This window comes from Neofelis nebulosa, chromosome 3 (assembly GCF_028018385.1).
Source record: "Neofelis nebulosa isolate mNeoNeb1 chromosome 3, mNeoNeb1.pri, whole genome shotgun sequence".
Taxonomy (NCBI): domain Eukaryota; kingdom Metazoa; phylum Chordata; class Mammalia; order Carnivora; family Felidae; genus Neofelis; species Neofelis nebulosa.
In genome coordinates, this window is record NC_080784.1 from 195275426 (window position 1) to 195297370 (window position 21945).

Below are 21945 nucleotides of genomic sequence, written 5' to 3' on the forward strand. Positions count from 1 at the left end.
CGCCCCCTCTTCCTGCAGACACGTCTTTATTTCCCCATCAGCAACGCTACCGGTTTCCTTCCTACTTTATGAGTCTTCCTAGCGGTCTCATCCTCTGGCTGCCCTTCTGCCACCTGCTCCTCAAATGGCGAAGTCCCCAGGCCCGGCCCCGGGCTGCTTCTCTCTCCAGTCTCAGCTCCGGGGACCAGAGGTCACTTCTAAGCAGCCGATTGCCTCGTGCAGGCCCGCAGCCCAGCTACGTGTGCTCCAGACGCAGCTGACTGCCCGCAGCGTCTCCACTGCCACGTCTCCCGGCAGCAGGACCGGATCCCGCCTTCTCTTCCCTTCCTCAGCACCCAGTGTCTCCTTTCCCTGCTGACAAGCTCTGGCTTCACCCCCGGCCCCCCTTGCCTCCTCCTCCTGTGCAGCATCCTCAGCACATCCCGTGTCTTTTCCGTCCGCTGACTTCTCACCACTGCCTCCGGCCACGTCGCGCCACCACCCCAGGATGACAGCCTCATCAGCCGTAGCCCCGTCCACGTGGGCATCTTTCCATCCCATCCTTGGGCTCTGCCTAGAGTGTTCTTCTTCAGAGAGAAACTGGGCTGTGTTCCTCCTGTGCATCAAGGCCCTCAGCAGCCTCCCCTTACTGGACCAGCCAGACCCCCTCTCGTGCACCCTGGCCTGCCTCTCGAGCTGTAGCCGTGCCACTCACGGCCCTCCTTCCCCGAACCAGGCTGGCCCCCTTCGGACTCCCAGTGGTACCTCTCCTGCCTCAGAACCTCCCCACTCACTGTGTGCCCTGCGGAAGGCTAGGTTCACTCAAGCGACCCCGGAGGCTATGTCTGCACCAAAGTACTGGGCTGCAGGGAGACCAGAGACCTAAGTCGAAGGACTCCCTCACTATATGCCTGGGACCGAAGAGTCAACAGTGCTTACTGCTGTCTCCAATCCTGAGCCAATCGGCTCACTTAACCTGTACAAAGTGAAGACCTAGGTCCATTTCCTACGTTGCATACATAGAATTAGTAAGTACTGATAGGTAATATGGGAAGTGTAGTTTTGTTTTTTTGTTTTTTTTTAAGTAATCTCTACACCCAACGCGGGGCTCGAACTCACGATCCTGAGATCAAGAGTCACATGCTCTACCGACTGAGGGCCAGACACCCCCAAATATTGAATAATCTACCGTAGAACTCTTAATTTTATGTCTGTTTTTCCTTTTTTTCCAGTGGGGCTGGAGTCAGCTTCCTGATTTGTTGGATATTGATGACCATCGTGGTTCTCACTTTTGTCGTTGGTGCAAATGTGGAAAAACTGCTCTGTGAGCCTTACCAAAACAGGAAGTTATTCCAGGTACATATGCTTTCAGGGTCTGTTATGGAAAGGCTTGACTAGAAACTTTGATTTCCCCATATCTTGTGGGTGCAAAAAAAGATGAGCAGTTTGGTTTTCATTCAGTAAGTTAAGATCCCTTCACTTTGTCAGAGAAAAAAAAAATATATATGGTGGTATTTTCTTTCTTTTTTAAATGTTTTTTAATGTAATGTTTATTTATTTTTGAGAGAGAGACAGACAGAGCGTGAGTGGGGGAGGAGCAGAGAGAGGGAGACACAGAATCTGAAACAGGCTCCAGGCTCTGAGCTGTCAGCACAGAGCCCAACGTGGGGCTTGAACTCAGGAATGGCCAGATCATGACCTGAGCCGAAGTTGAGCCACCCAGACACCCCCATGGTGGTGTTATTTGTCAAATGTCAGGTGAAATCAGCACCAGGAGTTAAGGCCTCTTCATCAATGTGGTTTGTAATAAGCTGGAGGAGAAAATTCCCAAGCTGGGGTACCCCAGGAGGTTCCTGACATTTTAAAGAGTTTCTCAAATGACAGTTGCCCACACAGATGGTTTTGAGGCCCTAAATTTGTAGTGAAAGACACCAAAAAATTCCACACCTTGTGGCCCAGTGTTGCCCCTGGTAGACGTCTGACGAGGCTGTTAGGAAATGAATTCAGGCTTCACTTTCTCCCTCTGAAACCAAGTCTTGTGGACTCTAGGGACCTGTTCTCTGTTCAGCTTCACTAATTAATGAGGAAATTTTGGCCCTTGTTTGGGTCTTGTCACTCTGGCTTTTCAGTGCTTTTCTCCAGATGCTGTTTTTTAAGATATATTTCTCTTTGGGGCGCCTGGGTGGCTCAGTCGGTTTAGCATCCGACTTCAGTTCATGGGTCATGAGTTCGAGCCCTGCATCAGGCTCTGTGCTGACAGCTCAGAGCCTGGAGCCTGCTTTGGATTCTGTGTCCTCTCTCTCTCTCTGCACCTCCCCTGCTCCCACTGTCTCTCAAAAAGAAACATTTAAAAATAATTTTTAAGATATATTTCTGTTTTCTTGTTTTATTGCATATATATTTTTTTTGCCTCAAATCTGTTATGAAATCTGGTGAGTAGATACTAAGGTAACAAGTTGTCATGGTGTTCTATTTATTCAGCTGATTGAAGAAAATTAAGTTGAGAGTGTCAGTTTGTCAAATTTTGTCCATTTGGCCTCTTAATGAAAAATTATAGTGATACATCAAGCCAGACTTTATTATCTTCCATGCCATATTAAATTGCTGAAAAGAACTTCTTTAAAAATAAGGGATATTTTGACACCCTTTACGTTCCTCAAGCACATATGTGATCATGCACTAATGAGCCCATCTTATTATATATAACATATTACATTACATATGTTAGCCATCTTAAATATATGATATGAAATGAGAGAGTATGAAAGTTTTAATTCATTTTATCTATAGAGAAGTAGTAGTGAAAAGGTGGGCCAGCTGCTTTATGGCTTTCTATTAGCTATTTTGAATCAAGTTGTCTATTCTTTGACAATTTCTTATGAGTTTGTCTTACTAAGAGAAGTGCTCTCCAAAAAAAAAAAAAAAAAAAGGCAACTTGAGTCATTCTTACTGATGTTACCCAGTGGTCAGTCAGTTTTTTCCAATCATAGTCTTATTTTCTGGTTTTAAGTTGGAAATCAATGAGGAAAACCATGATCTGAAAAATCCCTGAAATATGTTTAACAGAATATTTTATTATATGCATGTATATTAGTGTAAAAGTATCTTTTTTAAAAAAATAAGAGTCTTTTTTTTTAACTTGTTCTAGGTTTTGGACACACCGTATTTACTAAATGAGAATTGGAAACACTATCTCTCTGGCATGGTATTTAACAAACCGGATATTAATCTCACTTTTGAACAAGTTTACAGGTATACATAATTGCATTATGCATTTTTTGCTACCGAAATGTTGCTGTTCCAGAATGAGAATTTTACTTTCAAAGTGTCTTTGATAAGACTCGATAAGACTTTCCAGCTTCAGAATTAAGCTGTTCTCTAGTCTTGGCAAAGAGAGTAGAAATAAGACCAGAAAGAGAATCCTTCCCCCGAAAACCTGCTAGACTTCGGTGTGGTGATGTCTCAAAGTCCCTTTGTCCAGTAGGCACTAGACCTCACTGCTTAAGGTGACCCTAAGATGCATTGATGAGACCCTCTGAAAACTCCTGTACAGAAATCACCCTGCCCCAAGTGAACACCATGTATAACAAGAACTCAGCAATGGGTCCAAATCTCAGACACGCTGATCGTGAAGCAGCTGAAGGGCCAGGCTCTGCGGTGAGGCTGCCTGGGCTCCAGTCTTGACTCTGCCACCAGGGAGCAGGCCTTGGTGATCTTGGGCAGTTTCACGTCCTCTCTGTTCAATAGTGTTCAAAGGCTCCCCAGCTCCTCTAGCAGAGATAGCAAATGAGTAGCTCACGTGCCCACCCATTGCACCTGACCCTCGTGGTAGACATCGGTAGTCAGCTGTGGCCTTGTCCATAGCCCGGAGAGTCTCAGAATCCTTCTCCGCAACATGCAGGCAGACGCACCATTGAACCATCCCTGGGCTGAAAGGACAAAGCCAAGCTTCTTGGCCTGGCCTGCCAGCTCTTTGTGACTCTGGCTCCTGCAGAGTCTTCCCTCTGCTGGTTCGTGTATTAAGCTTTCTGTTCCAACACCACCAGCCTACTCGGGGTTCCCTGGAGAGGAGTATCACATCTCCCAGGGATGTGGGAAAGTTGCGTCTCCCAGGCATCCCTCGGCTAGAGGGCTCTGGCTGCTGGTGGAAGAGGCACTCCCAGGAAGTGGCTGTGTCAGCAACAGGGATATGCATCGGATAAAGCCGCCCTTCTTAGTTCAGTCGAGGAGGCATTTTGCACATGTTAGAGAAGCACAGAGAGGTGAGGTCAAGCTAGGTGTCCTCACCATCTGGGTATTTGTGGCCCCCTTCCCTGTCTCCATCCTGCCATTAGAATATACATCCAACCATATGTTAAGAGAGTGAAGCTCAACCGTGAAAATATGGAGGCCGATGGTCTGGCAGGGGTTTGATTGAAACTTATCCTAAACCCCATGATATGCTTTGTAACACACCTCTTTCTAGCAGGTGTTGCTCTTTGCCGTTTGTTTTTTATGAGAACTGATGTCTTCCCAATCTGTGAACTTGTTATCACTCATGGCTTTTTCCAAAGGCACGAAGGAGACAGACAGAAGGCTGATTTACCAGTTTTATTGTATCTGTTCCAAAGATGGGACATTTAGCGAAGTAGGGAACGAAGTCAGGAATGGGAGGCTCCGGGGGGGTCCACTGGTGACCTCCTCCCACGTCGGCGCTTAGAAGCTCCTTCTCTGCTCACAGATTGAAATCAAAGATAAACCGTGAACCTTTCTCTCCATCCTTAGCAGTGGACAGAGGCAGCCACAGCTACCTTTCTAGATCATGATTTCTCTGTTTATTCCCACAGTGATTGCAAAGAAAATAAAGGCATTTATGCCACACTTAAGCTAGAGAATAGCTATAATATCAGTGAACATCTCAATATTCAAGAGGTAAGGACTTGGAACCAATCATGAAATTGACATATTTCTTTAGTAAATCCAGTTATCTTTCATTTTCTTCAGAAATACTTTTTTAAAGTTTTTTTTAATGTTTGTTTTTGAAAGAAGGAGAGAGACAAAGACAGAGCATGAGTGGGGGAGGGGCAGAGAGAAGGGGAGACACAGAATCCGAAGCAAGCTCCAGGCTCTGAGCTGTCAGCACAGAGCCTGACGCACGGGGCTCCCACCCACGGACCCTGAGATCATGACCTGAGCTGAAGTCGAATGCTCAACTTACTGAGCCACCTGGAGGCCCCTTTCATTTTTTTTTATGGAGATAAAATTCATATAAGATAAAATTCACCCTTTTCTTTTTTTTTTTTAATGTTTATTTATTTTGAGAGAGAGAGATACAGTGCGAATGGGAGGTGGGGGCAGAGGGAGAGGAGAGAGAGAATTCCAGGCAGGCTCCACACTGTCAGTGCAGAGCCTGACGTGGGGCTCGAGCCACGAACCATGAGATCATGACCTGAGCCAAACCCAAGAGTCCGACACTTAACCAACTGAGCCACCCAGATTCCCCAAAATTCATCTGAAAGTGACATTTAGTACACTCACAAGGTCGTGCAAACCTCACATCTGTCAAATTCCAAAACATTTTCGTCACCCCCAACCAGTTGTCTTTATGGACGTATGAGTTTCTCTAGTAGACCGCACAATGCTCAAGAGGGGTCTTGCTGTGGACACTACATAAGAAGATTTTATATTGCTGTGTGTCGCTGCTCCTAGAGGGACACACCCAGGGGACACTGGCGTTCCAACACTGGCCAGCCTCTTCTGCCGGGTCCCTGAAGAGGGAACGAGGCACCGAGAACTCTGGTCCACACAGTCGTGGCCCCTCGTGACTCATGGCTGTGGCCCCCGGACTCCATGTGGACTCTGCTGAGGTCTGCTGGCCCTCAGCAAGACAGCATGGCCACAATGATGGAAGCAGACAGGGTGGAATGATTTCCTCTTCTCCTTTGCCCAAGCCCACACTCTAGTCTTGAGCCTTAAGACTCTGAGGAGAGGCCACTCCACAGCACACTTGACAGAAGAAAGAGCGAGAGAGTTTCGGCTGCCCAGGCCTAGGGTGCCTTCAGCCTGCACTGTCCGCCTCCCCACATCTGGAGGCCTTCTGGCCTTCTTGTAGGAAAGAACTTAAGGAGACTTCTTTCTTCTGGGCTTCCAAATGGAAGCAGATACCAAGAGATACCGAGGAAAGAGGTGATTCCCCAAACCCCACAGCTTGCCACTGAGGCATCACAGAAGGCTTCCAGAAGCACCATGAAACCATGATGGCCTGGCAGTTTTCAGATATGAAGAGGTTCATTAAAAGCTGAATACAGGGGCACCTGGGTGGCTCAGTGGTTGAGCATCTGGCTCTTGATATCGGCTCAGGTCATGATCCCAGGGTCATGGGATGGAGCCTGGAGTCAGGCTCTGTGCTAAGCATGATGTCTGCTTAAGATATTCTCTGTCTCTCGGGGCACCTGGGTGGCTCAGTCAGCTGAGCATCTGACTTCGGCTCAGGTCATGATCTCACAGCTCGTGAATTCGAGCCCTGTGTCGGGCTCTGTGCTGACAGCTCAGAGCCTGGATCCTGCTTCGGATTCTGTCTCCCTCTCTCTGCCCCTACCCTGCTCGCACTCTTTCTCTCTCTCTCTCTCTCTCTCTCTCTCTCTCTCTCTCTCTCTGTCTCTCTCTCTCTCAAAAATAAACATTAAAAAAAAATTTTAAGATATTCTCTCTCTTTCTCTCTCCCTCTCCCTCTCTTTGCCCCTCTCCCCCACTTGTGCTCTCTCTATATATAATAAAAAGAAAAAAAAGGTGGATACAAAATTTTGTATTGCATTGTATTTTCTATTGTATTGATTATCCTTCTTAAATATCCCTTGCATGTATACATAAATAAAATATCTAGCCCTAACTAGATACCCTCTACTCATCTGACATCATGCCATGTTTCATTTTCTCTGTGGACCAGAGACAGAGCACTAGGAACACTCAGGCACTACACGCTGCCTAAAACTACTGACTGCCGCTTAGGACAACCCCAAGTCATCAACCGTGTCCCCATGATCTCAAGTGTCCCCCACCACCCAAGTCCAGTGTGTGCTGCCTCCTTCCCCCGGGATGCAGCCTGCCTGGCCCCTTTCAGCATCTGTATTTGCCAAGGCTCATTCAGAAGCCACCTCCTCTCTGGTGTCCTCTCCAGTCCCCTACCTTTGAGGACTGTCTCCTGTGCCTGGTGTCCTGATGCAGTTCATGTGGCTTTATTATGACACTGCCTCTCCCTTTGAGGACTTTGAGGGTGCAGATGGAATATTATTTTGCTTTGCCTCCGACCTCCTCACATAGTGTGTGGCGTGGGGCATAAGGAAGGAGCCGGGGAAGCGGGGAAGGGGTGGAAGGGAAGAGAAGGTTACCGGGAAGAAATGTCAGTCAGGGGCATGTCTGTGTATTTTGTCCCTTGTCACTTTACTGCTCTTTTAAAGCTCTAAGTATGTGACTATCTTGAAGAATGGACTTATTTATAACTTTTCTTTTTATCATGCAGCATGCTGGAAACATAAGCAATGACTTTCAAAATATGAAAGTAAATATTGACAATATCGTTCTGCTGGATGAAGCAGGAAGAAAAAACCTTATGGATTTCAGCTTTTCAGGAATAGACGCCATAAATTATAACATCTACTTGGCTGAGGTGAGACCATGAGTTCATGCTTGATCTTTTGGGGAAAATCACAGCAGATACCCGTGGGTTGGTTTTGTTTTGTTTTTCTGTTTTTCTTTTGTTTGTTTGTTTTTAGCTTGGGCGGTTTTTTTTTTTAAGCTGAGGTGAAATTTATATAACACAAATGAACTCTTTTAAGGTGAATAATTCATTAGTATGTAGTATAATCACAATGCTACACAGCTATCATTTCTATCCAGCTCCAAAACATCTCCGTCACTCCAAAAGAAAGCCCCATTCCCATTACACAATTGTGCCCCATTCCACACACCCTCACCCCCCAGCCCTGGTACCCACCCATCTATTTACCTATTCTGAATATTTCATTTGAATGGAATCTGAATGGAATCCTAAGGCATGTGACCTTTTGTGTCTGATGGCCTTAAAAGGCCCCTTTCACGTAGCCTAAAGTTTTTGAGATCCATCCCCATTATAGCACGGATCAGCACTTGATTTCTTCTTATGGCTGGATGTGGTTGGATAAAAATAATCTGGTTTTGTATGTATAAATAAGAATGTAGCCGGAGTCGCCTGTGTAAGTTTCCAGCCTTTATGGCCATGGACGATGGTTCACTATGTTGTCTATCAGATACCGTTAAGGCTTAAAAATCCCACGTTGATGACGCAGTTCTTTTCCCCTCTTTTGCAGCTGAGTAAAGCCCCCACCAAAGCGAACCTTTTATCCTTTGCAGATGATCTAGAAGTAAAAGCCAACCATCTGGTGAGTTCGAACAGTCCCGTTTTAAATGCTGTATTCACTACAGGTGTCAAATGTCAGTACTATTCTTCGCTCCCATACACCACAAGTAAGCTTTGGTTAAAGATGTGTCTCGTGTGCACGTCAAGACTTCCCACCAGCAGCCATTGCCGTGGCGCCCGGAAGTCTGTGAGCACGTGGACGTTTCCAGGGTGGCGTCAGGGTGCCCGCGCCTGCTCCCGACCTCTGCTGGTGGCGCGGGTGCCCTCACTGTTTAGCACCAGCTCTGTTTTCACCCCATCAACCCCTCTGCCACCAAACACATGTGCAAGTGCACGCATGCGTGCCATTTTTCTTGCAGTGTAGGGAATGGAAACTGAGGACACGGGAGGGGGATTTCCATTTGGTGCTTTGCATCGCCAGTGACAGGTGGATAACGGAAGGCAAAGACGCCACCCAAGCCCCGTAAGCTTCCCTTCCTCACTTCCCCTGCTGGCCAGTGACTAAATGGCTATCATGAATGGAGCAGCAGAGCATGGCCATGAGGAACCTGGGCTCAGGAGGAAGACTGGGATTTAAATCCTGGCGCAGCCACTTCCTAATTATGGGAACTTGGACAAGATGTTTCGCTCCTCCGTGCCTTAGTTTCCTCATCTGTAAAACGGAAGCAATAAAGTTGCTCATTAATGTATTAATGAGCCCATTAATATGCCATGCGATAGTATATTAAACACTTTTTAAGTATGGGTCAAATGAAAACTTTCTCAGTTGAGCCTTGCTGCTCTCATCTGCGAGACGGGGCTATCGCTGCTGTGAAGTGGCTTTCCAGTGGCTGTATTTTGCAGAGGTGAGAAAGAGAGCACAGCCTCAGGCACTCAGGACAGGCTGATGGGTTTGGTGGCCACTGAGAGTTCACAGTCCTGTGACCTTGAAATAGGGTGTCCTGGCACTGCCCCACATCTGGTGGGCCCCACGCCCACAGCATACAAGGAGGGCTGCATGCCGGTCACAGCTACCTTGCCCTGAGCCCCTGTGGTTAGAGAGAGTGCTCCAAAGTCTGGAAAGGTGAGGGGCGCCTGGGTGGCGCAGTCGGTTAAGCGTCCGACTTCAGCCAGGTCACGATCTCGCGGTCTGTGAGTTCGAGCCCCGCGTCAGGCTCTGGGCTGACGGCTCGGAGCCTGGAGCCTGTTTCCGATTCTGTGTCTCCCTCTCTCTCTGCCCCTCCCCCGTTCATGCTCTGTCTCTCTCTGTCCCAAAAATAAAAAAAAAAAAAAAAAAAAAAAGTTGAAAAAAAAAAATTAAAAAAAAAAAAAAAAAACAAAGTCTGGAAAGGTGGTGTTGACCTTTGTTTCTTTTCTTCTCTTTGCAGCCCCACGGAAGTCTGAAACAGTTCCTGAAAAACAATGCACAGACAATTAGGACGATTCACCGTAGCGAAGTCATCCCTTTGGAACAGTCAATGGTAACGCTCGACAACCTCCGGCATTTCCCTGTGACCCGAGCAAATCCCATGTCACTAGTTGGCTTTCATGTAGCCTAATAAAGCATCTGCACCTCACGCGGGGGTCAAATCCAGTTGGCCTCAGGCTAAGAAATTAAAAATTAATGATAGTTGGTGCGGCTGGGTGGCTCGATCGGTTGAACGTCCAACTCAGTTTCAGCTCAGGTCAGGATCTCATGGTTTGTGGGTTCAAGCCCAGCATCAGGCTCTGCGCTGGCAGCATGGAGCCTGCTTGGGATTCTCTCTCTTCTCTGTCTGCCCTTCTTCCCACTTCCTCTCTCTCTCTCTCTCTCTCTCTCTCTCAAAATAAATAAATAACTTTTAAAAATCAATAAATCAATAGATGATAGTAGCTGGGCTTTAAACAAGACAGATTTTCAATGTTACCACCCACTCCTTTTATGCTTTATCTCCTTGCCTTTTCCACTTGGGTGTGACCAGGTAGGTTAACCCCGTGCTTGCCCCACACACTATGCTCTGGTTCCCTGTGGCTCAATAGGCCCCCAAAGCCAGGCACCTGGCTGGGGTGATGATGTCTGTGTTCTGGACTCCCTCACACTTACTTTCAAATTCTTTTTCTCCATACCCTGCCAAGAAATATGGGAAGGCAAGGGTAAGTCCTTTTCCCCCTGCCTCATTTAGCTCCGTTCACTGATCCGATGGGCCGCGTTCCCTGTCTCCTCTCTCGTAGCCTCTGTTGTGACTTCCCCTTTCTTTTGCTTCCGGCTGCCTTCTGGCTTCTTTCCCAAATGCCGGAAAGGCAGTTTGTAGCAGAGAGAGAACACAGGCTCTGCACTCAGGCGGAACTGATTTCAGACCCTGCTTCTACCTCCCCAAAGTCTTAGAATTTTCCATTTTCTCATCTGAAAATGGGGAGAACGGTTCCTGCCCTCCTGTTAACCTGCTTCCTGGAGACGAAAGCCCTGATGTCCCAGAGAGACTCTGTAAACAGGAGGGATTATTGTGACGCTGCTATGGGAGACCTGTTACAGAGTCGGCTTGCTCAGGTTTGGAGAAGCACACGAGTCCACTTGACTTCAGCTTTGGAACCTCCTAGAACTAGTTTTTACCACTTCAATCTGTCTCTCTCTCTTCCTTCCCGACTTTCTAACTCATTGGAGCATTCAGAAGGAAAACTGAATTTTCTTAATATGTGTGCTGCACTCATCATAATTCTCTGCTCTGTTTGTTTATGCCTAGCACAAGTTTGTTAACATTTTAAGCTGGTTTTTCCATGCTCCTTAACGGCTTTCCTTCAAGTAGACACAAGCCTCCTGGGCCTTTGCAGAGCTGAGGCAATCTGTCTACAAATAGGCAAATTGCTGTGTACAGGTGACCGATGATGTAAACCTAGGGTTAGCAAACTATGGCCCCAAAACTATAATCCAGCCCGTTGCTTGCTTTTGTAAATAAAATTTTATTGGAACGCAGCCATGCCTTCTTATTTACAGATGACTGCAGCCGTTTTCCGCTAAAAGAGCAAAGTTGAGTCTTTGGACACTGTGTGGCCCACAAAGCCTAAAATATTTACTATCTGGCCTTTGTTTTACCAATTCCTGACCTAAACCATTCAGATGGAACTACTCTGGGAAGTCAGGGTAGACTTTTGTAATTACCGCCTGCCACTTTGAGCCAACCCTACTCCGAGTGGTCTCTTGGACACCTCGTGTGGGATGTGCTGCCCTTCAAAGTTCTAGAATACAGATCCTGCTATTCTTCCACTTTTCTTACACCAGAGGTTTGTGTGGCTCACATGGTTACTTGCATCTATATTGCACAGTAAAGTCGTATTTGATGGCTGGCTGCGGGGGGAGGGGGAGAGGGAGACACAATGTTCGTGTAATAAGTTGGAAAATATTATGTATGCTTGTTCACCAGAGCTCTGTATACCAAAGCATCAAGGAACTTCAACAAAAAAGCAGCGGATTGGGGGTAAGGACTTACTTTCCTTTTCTGCCACGGAGTCTTATTATAAAAACACACACAGCCTTTCAGAGGTAATGGTTTTACAAGTATTTAAGTTAAAAAAAAAATCCTTTGGGGGCACCTGGCTAGGTCAGCCAGTAGAACTCATGACTCTTGATCTCTGGGTCATGAGTTCAAGCCCCACAGTTTTGAGTGGACTTTATTTCCAAAAAAAGTGGGCGGGGGGCACCCAGGTAACTCAGTCGGTTAAGCATCTGACTTCGGCTCAGGTCATGATCTCACAGTTCGTGGGTTCAAGCACCGCATTGGGTTCTGTGCTGACGGCTCAGAGCCTGGAACTTGATTGCTTCAGATTCTGTCTCTCTCTCTCTCTCTCAAAAATAAATAAAGATTAAAAAAATCTTTTTTTAAAAAGCTTGGTTATCCACCCATTTTAAATGCAAACTGGGTTTTCCTACCATTTGCTTCCTGCAAGTACCTCTCACCTTGGCACACTTAGATACACAGGTGAAAGCCGTGAGTTGATGCGTAGAATGTAAGCTCAGAAGGTACACTGGTCACTCTCACTGAGCTAATGCTGCCTACAAAATCCAGTGCCTTTGACCACAGACTCATTCTCACCGTTGGGTTGACTGCGGGCTTGTCCGCCCACCTTCCCACCCAGAGACCCAGGCTGAGGGAGCAGCTCCTGTCTGGGCCACCTCATGTCCTCGAGGTAGAAACACTAGCTGCCCTTTAAGCAACTTCTTAGAACCGGCCGCTCCATCTACGTTCCATTAGCCAAAGCAAGTGAGGCTGCCAGGCCCATCATCTTGGGCTGAGAAGCCAGAGCTCAAAAGGTATCAGCAGTCAGGAGCAGTTAATACAGTCGACCACAGGGGGTCCTTCAGACTGCAGACACCCCCACAACAGAAACCGAGCTCCACGGCTACGATGTGTTTGTCTCGTACCCTCAGTGCCAACGGGCAACTCAAGAAACCTCTCTTTATTGAGCGGATTGGGCTGCCCATGAGAGGTTGGGGATGTCAGCCCACAACCGAAAATCCCACGTTCCTCGTTCCTCCCTGTGCTTTTCTCTGAGCTCTTTTTGCAGACCTTGGTCACAGGCCTTCTTGCCACGTGTGACTGTGTGACACGTGTCCCCGTGAACCGTGAGCTCCTTCACTAGGAGTTAGCACACTCCCCGGGCAGCACTTGGCCTGCTTCTTCGTTGGCACGGGAGACCCTGAGTTCCCCTGAAGGCTCTTCTGTGAGGTTTGCTCGGCTTGGGGACCGTCACTGTTCCTCTCATCACAGTTGCCATTTCACACATGTGTATCCTGGGCCAAGGGAGCCTGGGACAGACCGGTAACTGTGTGCGGGTCCCTTGCCATCCCACGCATCTGGACGTTCATGGTGACAGCGTGAGCTGCGCGTTGCCCTTCACGAGGGGTCAGTGTGGGGGCGAGTTGGGGTGGAAATGCATCTTTGACCCACTGGCCAAGCTGAGTGCCCTGAGGTCTCCGGGCAGAACAGAAAGGGCACCTTTTCTAATTTGCACCAAGCTGCCATGTCGGAGTTCTCACCTGTGTCAAGAAACTAGGTGCACATCCCGGCTCTTATGCCCCCAACCTGGTGACGTCAAGCAGGGTCAGCCACCTCCTCTGTGAAGGGGGCCTGATAATGCCTTCCTACGGCCTGTGAGTACAAGAGCCTGCCCCCCGCGCTATCCATGGGGATACATTCAGCGGATGCCACGGGCAGTACTGAACCCGTGCGTGCACAGCTACGATACAGCTGAATTTATAAATTAGGCACAGTAAGGGGTTAACAGCAATAATCAATAATAAAATAGAACAATTATAAGAATGTACTGTACTAGAAGTTATGTGAATGTGGTCCCACTCTCAAAATCTCTGACTCACCCTTCTTGCGAGGATGTGACGTGGTAAAAATGCCTGACCGGGGGGGATGAGGTAGGCATGTGAGGGAGCGTTAGGCTGTTATCAGCATTTCTAACCATCTGTCAGAAAGAGGATCTTTGCTTCTGGACCCTGAGTAACGGAAACCGTGGATAAGGGGGACCTCCTGTACTCAGGGAGGCGATTTGGATCAAGGGCCCAGCCCAGTGTCCAGCACAAAGTGAGTGTTCAGTATGACATCTCTTGTCCCCCTGCCCTCAGAGGGCTGGGCCGGCTCAGTCGTCTTCTTGACTAGCAGGTCGTCGTGGGATGGGGCTGAGCTGACCGCACGGGCACCGACAGGCAAACTAGTGAAATCCCTTCGTCACGTGACACTTGTCGATTGCTGTGTTTTCCAGATGAAAGTGAACAATACCCTTTCCTCTTTGGATTCCGCTCAGGACTTCCTCACAACCCGTATTTCCTCGGTTATTGTTGAAGTAAGTTTTCTTTTTAAAAAATATGTATGGCCATGGGGGAGGGGAAGGAAAAAAAAAAAGCTAGAGAGGGAGGGAGCCAAACCATAAAAGACTCTTAAAAACTGAGAATAAACGGAGGGTTGATGGGGAGAGGGAGGGAGCGGAGGGTGGGTGAGGGTATTGAGGAGGGCACCTGTTGGGAGGAGCACTGGGTGTTGTATGGAAACCAATTTGACAAGAAATTTCATATTAAAAAAAATATATATGTATGCCAGTAAGTGGGCGTGTGCCCATAACTACGTGACCTCATAGCATCCTTTTAACGGTTTTCCTACCCTTCGATTTCTTTCCAGGAAAGTCAGAAGTATGGGAACATGATAGTAGGATACTTTGAACGCTATCTGCAGTGGGTCAAAATCTCAGTAAGTAATTTCTCTTTTATGAACACAAGAGGGCCATGTGTTAGGATGGCCATGTTGTAGGATACAATCAGGAGGAGATAAAATTAAAATCCTAGTAATTGGGTAGGAGAGATAAGTCAAGGGCCTCGAACAGGGACCATGATGGGAGGTGGCGTAAGACACAGCACGTGTTGTCCACGCTGGACCCCTTCTCGGGCCTGACACCGAGCGGGAGAAAGTGCCCCTCACATCATCCCTCAGCTCCCTTGCTCACCATTGTAGGAGTTCTGGCCACACTTGACTGTGTCTCCCCAGTGAACTGTGAGCTTCTTTTGCAATGGTGGCTGGGGCAGCGCTCAGCCTGCCATGCTGTTGGTGGATCAGTCGACTAGGGGTGTCTTGAGCTCCAGAAAATTTGTTTTCTCACAATTCTGGAGGCTGGAAGTCTGACATCAAGGTGTCAGCAGTGTTGGTTTCTTCAGAGCCTTTAGAGTCTCTCTGCTTTAGAGTCCTCTCTGCTTGGGTCGTAGACAACCACCTTCCCCATGTGTCTTCACGAGGTCTGCCCTCTGTGCATGTCTGTGCCCAAATTTCCACTTCGTTTATAAAGATGCCAGTCACATTGGATTAGGACTCAAGCCTAATGACCTCATTTTAACTGAATTGCCTCTTCAAAGACCCTACCTCCAGATACAGTCACATTCTGAGATACCAGGAGGTAGGGCTTTAACACACGAATTTGGGGGAACACAATTCGGTCCACAACAGTGGGGTCTCCCTGAATACATTAGAAGAGGAAAGTCGAGGAGCAGAGTGAAGTTTCCGGTGGTTTCAAGGCAGCACGTTGCTCCCAGCAGCCAGCTTGTGGAGAAGTATAGTGTCTTGGAAAATGCCTTTTGTCATCTTGGGCTCTGAGCCAGCTCCCCAATCTGAGGATTATTCCACTGGGGCAGGGTTTGGTCGGGGGGAGATGCTTGCCGCTGAGTTACTTGATCAACTTGGGCTGAGTCACTTGGGCTACTTGCTGTTAGCCAAGACGGGCTTTGAGAAGTCTGGGGACTCAGGACGTCTTCGACTACCTCCAAGCGGTCATGAGCTTCTCACGTGTATTCCTGGCCCTTGACCGAGTGAGCCCAGACTACCAACCATCTCCTACCTCTTTGTTGCCCCACCCCGGATTCCAGCCACACCCCACTGCTTGATTCTCTGAGACGTTCACACTTCTCCATGTGATTTCCTCTGTGTCATACCCCCCTCCCCAGTCCCTACCTCTAGTCCCCACCATCTGGGCCTCGTGTATCTGGTTCTCCTTCAAGGCCCAGCTTCCTGATGTCTGTGTTGACGCCTCCCACCAACCAGATGGGAAGACCGCAGGGTCCTCTCAGTGCTGGCATGAGGCGTGTGCACACGTGGGTGAATAGCGGCGGAAGAGATACATTATCGTCATTGCCGCCACGGCCACTGAACCCTGTGCATATTCTCCACCAGATCAAGGAACCACATTTTAGTCACATCCATACCCAGAATATGAAACAAATACCGGGAACCAAAGGGAATCTGGACAGGAATGGTTAAGTCATACGAGAGCCATGCCATGGAAATATTGGGTGACTGTTGGTACCAAATGGATCAGAGCTATGCTGTGGGGCTAGGAGAGATTTTCACAGGGTTATAAATAAAGGAGAAAAGCAAGATGCAGAAAGCATACAGAGTATGACTCCAACCCCAGTTTTTGTAAAAACCCGGCAGTGAAAAAGCCTATGAAGAAAGAGGTAGGTTGGTTGAGCTTGGTGAAAATGATGTTGTTGACATGGATTGCCTTGGAAAGTATAGGTGGTGGAAGAAAAAGGGAAGGTTTACCAACCAATAAAGGAAATGAGCTAACATCGAGCTCATTGTATGTACTCAAAAGTTCTTTTTTTTTTTTTAAAGATTTTCTTTTAAGTTTATTTATTTGTTTTGAGAGAGACAGAGACTGCAAGAGTGGGGAAGGGGCAGAGACAGAGGGGGAGAGAATCTCAAGCAGACTTCGTACTGTCAGCCCAGAGCCCAATGCGGGGCTCGAACCCACGAAACCATGCGATCACGACCTGAGCTGAAATCAAGAGTCAGACGCTTAACTGACTGAGCCACCCAGGCACCCCAAAAGTTTTTTAAAACGCATGACTATAGCTATCGTAAGTCAATGGGATTGGAGCATCTGTTTGAGATTTAGTAAACGTGTTTATTTTAAACTCATTAATGAGTACATAGTTTTCTGCCTTCTAAATAAAATGTATTTTTTTTAATTTTAGAGAGTGTGTGTGAGTGGGGGGAGAGGGGCAGAAGGAAAGAGAGAGTGAATTCCAAGCAGGCTCCATGCTCAGCACGGAGCCCAAAGTGGGGCTTGACCCACAACCCTGAGATCAGGACCTGAGCTGAAATCAAGAGTCGGACACTCAACCGACTAACCCACCCAGGCGCCCCTATTTTCTTCTTATTTTTATTTTATTTTATTTATTTATTTCCTTATTTATTTTAGTTTCTGTCTTCTAAAATGGGGTCTGCAGGTAGCACTGGTTTTTGTAAACACGGTTTTATTGGCACACAGCCACCCCCTTTGGTTTATACATCATCTGTGGCTGCTTTCACCATTTTTTTTTCAGAGTCCAGCACTTGTGACAGAAATTTCTTGGTCTGTCCTGTGAGGTAGAAAATATTTACTCTCTGGCCCTTTCTAGGAAGAGTTTGCCAAGCCCTGGTCCAAAATATATAATTATTGATTTGTTAGCTTTCCATTTTCTTCCACATCCTTTGTCAGATCTCAAAGGGATCGGGTAAGAAATTCAGCCCGAGACCCTGGACCTGACACTTGTACTTCATTCTCTCAGGAGCCTGGTAAGGGTGGGTGTTATGGTTCCATAAAACAAGTGTAGAAACCAGAGACCGAGAGGCAGAGAGAATCAGCATCTTGCTTTCAAGTACCTGCTTTTAAACATTGTCAAACTCATCCATAGAAATCAGCATTCTGCTCCATGTCAACGAGGGTGTAGAGATCCTTCTGGTGAAAATAGGTCAAAGATAAATGGCACGTCTGATTCTTGTGGATTTTTGTGCGTGTGCCTCAAAGTTCACTCGTGTTTCTTACCCCCTAGATTACTGACAAAATTGCAGCCTGCAAACCCGTGGCCACCGCTTTAGACTCTGCTGTTGACGTCTTTCTGTGCAGCTACATTATCGACCCCATGGTAAGAATGGTGAAATTTCATCTTTCAAAATCAGGAAATACAGTAAACTCATCAATCTTCATTTTTTGTTTGCAGATTGTAGTACACCCTATGATATAAAATAGTTCTGTGCTTGGGTCTGTTAACAGGTGTAGAATCCAAGACCTGAAATCTAAAATTGAGATGAATGTGTTAGGATACTTCAGGGGCGGCTGGGTGGCTCAGTCGATTAAGCACCCAACTCTTGATTTTGGCTTAGGTCATGATCTCACGGTTCGTGGGATCGAGCCCCGTGTCGGGCTCTGTGCTTACAGCATGGAGCCTGCTTGAGATTCTCTCTCTCCCTCTCTTTCTGCCTCTCCCCCCACTCTCAAAATAAATAAACAAAAAAAAAAAACAACAACAAAAAGACCTGTCCCCTGCAACACTGTCAACCCCCTGAGCAGAGGGCCTGTGCGTTGCTGTGTCCCTGTCCTCTGGCATATTGCCTGGCACAGGCAGTTGAATGAATGAAGGATGATCAAACAGCTGTCTGTCCAAGTGCATCTGTACTGCTCCGTCTGTCATCTCCCTGTCCCACATCCACATGCCCATCTATCTGCTGGACGGACTTTGACACCTGAATGGAGATGCTCCTGTCCTCTTCTAGCCATGCAGTCCCCAAGGTTTGGCTTCCTGGCCACTTCCCTCCTCCCCAGACCCTAATCCCTTTGTGCTGCTTCTTGGACCCCTGCTGATGGCTTTGTAGGTGTGTCCTGGGCTAACCTGGTTGATTCTTTTTTTTTTTTAATGTTTATTTGTTTTTGAGAGACAGAGAGACTGACAGACGGACAGAGCATGAGGTGGGGAGGGGCAGAGAGAGAGGGAGACACAGAATCTGAAGCAGGATCCAGGCTCTGAGCTGTCAGCACAGAGTCCGACGCAGGGCTCGAACTCATGAACCACGAGATTGTGACCTGAGCTGAAGTCGGACGTGGAACCAACTGAGCCCACACAGGTGCCCCTAACCTGGTGGATTCTGAATTGATCTCCTTGCCTTCGGTCTTCACCACCTGCCCCCAGCCAGTCAAATCACCCAACTATCGATGCTTTTCCCCCAGTAATTGAGGACCAGTGGAAGGGAGGCCTAGAGGCTGGAGCTTTGTAGCGAGGTGGTTTAAATAGTAAGAAAGAGCTCTGGGCATTGATTTTGCCAGGAAAGTGGACCCCAGGCTGCCCAACATGTTTCTTTTATACCTTGATTGTTCCCGAAAGAATTATGGCAGCTTCCAGTAAAAGGATTGGTTGTCATAAAGCTCTAAAGCCTCTCAAAGTGAGGTTTGAATGCACAGAAATCTACCAATAAAAGAACACGTGGGGAAAGGAGAACAAATTTACTGGAAATTCTGGGTCAAGAGGTGCCACTGCCATCCGACAGTGCGCTCTGTCCGGAGGAAGGCAGAACGTCAGTGGCTGAGCTGTGAGGGTTGGAGGGCAGCGGAGGAGGGCCGCTGTCACATCCAAGCTGCCTTTTCCCTCCCAGTAGGCTGGGGAGGCTGTCCTGGTGTTACCTACAACATCACCCTAAGGCAGCGGCCATAGACCCGAACCTCTACAGGCCAAGCGTAAGACACTGGCTGGTGTATGGTGTCGTCGGGGTCTCCAGCTGCGTCTCTTCTGATTGGTGGATAAGGCTAAACAGCGTTGGGCGTCACCCCTGCAAAAGCTAGTGGTGTGGCCAGGCCCCAACCAAACGCGGACCTTCTTGATGGAAGAACTACCACTCAGCGGCCGCTGGTGTTGCCTTGCGGGGATGGGGGCTCAGTTTATGAGACTGAACTTGAAGGCTCTTCAAGAAAGACGTGACTCCAGATTTCTGTGTGAAGCCTGACTTAGGAATGTTGGCAACTATCTTTTGAAAATACCTTCACATGCTTTTTAAACAAAATAGGGTTGAATGCAGCCTATGATCTGCCCTTAAGCTTGGTTAAGTTAAATATGGAATGTTTGTTGAGAGCCTAGCAGGTGCCGAGCGCCGATCCTGCCTTCTCCACACAATAGTGTTATGGGATAAAGATGCTTCGGTCCCGCGGTTCTGATGCAGAGCAAAGCCAGAAAGGTGAATTAGCCGCGTCAAACAACTCAGAAAAGGGATTAAGCTCAGGCCTGCTGGCCCGCCATGCTCCTATCGTAGGCAGCAAAGGGACGCCATCTGGTGGGGTCTTAGATGCAAACCCTTGCTTCCCCACTTGCTCCCACTGGTCCTCATTTGTAAAATAAATATAATAGGATCGAGTCAAGGTTTTCAGAGAGATTTAATGAATTGGATCAACGTGTAGCCTTTCACACAGTAGATGACTCCCGTTGCATTTACAAATGGTTTCAGTGAACAAAATTAAACCTCATTAAACAATGGCAGAAAAAAGAAAAAAAGCAACCGCTGCTTTCCATTTTCCCGTCTTGAGGCATCTGATCCTCCTGATTTTCTTTTTTTCCCTAGAATTTATTTTGGTTCGGCATAGGAAAAGCCACCATATTTCTACTTCCGGCTCTCATTTTTGCTGTAAAGCTGGCCAAGTACTATCGTCGAATGGATTCAGAGGATGTGTATGAGGAGTAAGTAGACACGTTTCTACAGAGGCTGGGGGAGGGGGGTCATTTTCTAAGAGGCACTGACTTCAGAACGAGCTCTGATGAGATTAAACTTGGTCTTTTTTTAAAGTAGGGGGTCACTCTGGTCAGGTGTCTTCTTTGTACCTTTCTTATGCTTGTTTTAACTGTTCTCCCTCTTGCTTCATCTTCTCAGTGTCCTTAACCAGCCTTCTTATTTCTTGTTTGCAGTTCCTCTGTCTTGGGGATTTGGCACTTTACTTTATAGCTGTGTTTACTAGTTTTCACTTTGACTCTGTAGTATATACCTTTATGCTTTGTGTTTTACTCCACTCACCTCCTTCGTGATGTGTGTCTCTCCTGAATGTACTTGGGTAGTGTCTGTATTAGGGTAAAAAAAAATGTGGGGGATCCAGCTGTCGAGCTGTGATCGTAATTAAAAACAATAATTGTATCTCCCTTTTTAGTATTTTATAGTGCTGAAACTGTATCCGTCAAAAAGTAAGCCTTTTCTTTTTTTTAAAACCATATTCCTAAGATGGGACTGGGGAGGTCTTTATTATTATGTGATGGACTTTTAAAACAGAATTAATAGCATCTTAAAATTACATGACAACGTTAGATATGCCCAGATAAAAATCCGTGCTGATGCCCCTACAACAGGGCCGGCACACACAAGGCACTGAAGGAATACTTGTTAAGTTAATGATATTTTTATAGGTTAGGTTTATTAATATATAAAATGGCTGTTTCAGTGCTTGGTTTTTAAAGGGAGCAGAATGTGAATATAGCTTTTTTACTCTCTTTGTAGATTTAACAAATGCTCCCGTGCTTTTCATGACCCCTTGCATCGCCTTTGTAGCTCACAATGTGAATACTTCATCTTAGAGATAACATGGTGTTTTTGGTGTATTTATTTTTGTTACAGTATGGAAAATGGTAATATTGGTTTTCATAGACATCATTCCACTCAGACTGTATGAACAAAGTTTTTAAACAGATCCAACGGCACGAGTTCTTGATCTACAGCGTCTCTGAATACTGGAAAAGAAACCTTCCCTTCCAGAGTTTACAGAGTTTAGTGATTTTTGTATGCAACACTGACTGATGCGCCAAAGAGTAAAAAGTGTGCATTCACAGCTGTTTTGGTTTTTGTTTTGTTTTCTCTCCAGAAGTTTTGCTTTAATCATCTGAGCCTTCTATGAAAGTTCCAATATGTATTACATTCATTCATTTCCAGTTTAGTTTTCAGAACAAGGCATGAATTGTGTCACATTTCATTGCTTGGGAACCTAGACTTGTAGCTAGACAAAATCCAGCAAATAGCAGTTGTGTGTGTGAACAATAAAAGTGATTTCAGAAATCTGACTCTAATCTTCTTATTGAAACACATACCTATATTATAGACATCGATTATGTCACTGTGTCATTTGCTCGAGGCTGCTGTAACAAGTTACTCAAGGTGGGTGGCTTAAAGCAGCAGAAGTACCTTCTCCCACAGAGTTCTGGAGGCCGGAAGTCTGAAATGCATTCATCAGCACAGCTGGTTCCTCCAAGGGGGATTGCACAAGAGTCTGTTCCATGCCTTTTTCCTAGATTCTGATGATTGAGA

The 21945-nt window shown here is 46.9% G+C and overlaps 1 protein-coding gene across 10 annotated transcripts in view; it reads left to right on the forward strand.

The window, feature by feature from the left end:
- The window catches only part of PROM1 (prominin 1), a 136755-nt gene extending 115054 nt beyond the window's left edge, over positions 1–21701 (forward strand). For 6 of the 10 annotated variants that reach the window (XM_058723032.1, XM_058723030.1, XM_058723038.1 and 3 more), the window contains 13 exons: positions 1212–1335; positions 3128–3231; positions 4806–4890; positions 7478–7624; positions 8304–8375; positions 9721–9813; positions 10448–10465; positions 11731–11784; positions 14078–14158; positions 14491–14559; positions 17673–17765; positions 20224–20339; positions 21262–21701. In XM_058723032.1, coding sequence (XP_058579015.1) covers positions 1212–1335; positions 3128–3231; positions 4806–4890; positions 7478–7624; positions 8304–8375; positions 9721–9813; positions 10448–10465; positions 11731–11784; positions 14078–14158; positions 14491–14559; positions 17673–17765; positions 20224–20339; positions 21262–21316 — 1111 coding nt within the window. In that variant the 3' untranslated portion in view covers positions 21317–21701. The other 4 variants (XM_058723036.1, XM_058723039.1, XM_058723040.1 and 1 more) reach the window with 3 other exon arrangements.
- Positions 21702–21945: the final 244 nt, after the last annotated feature.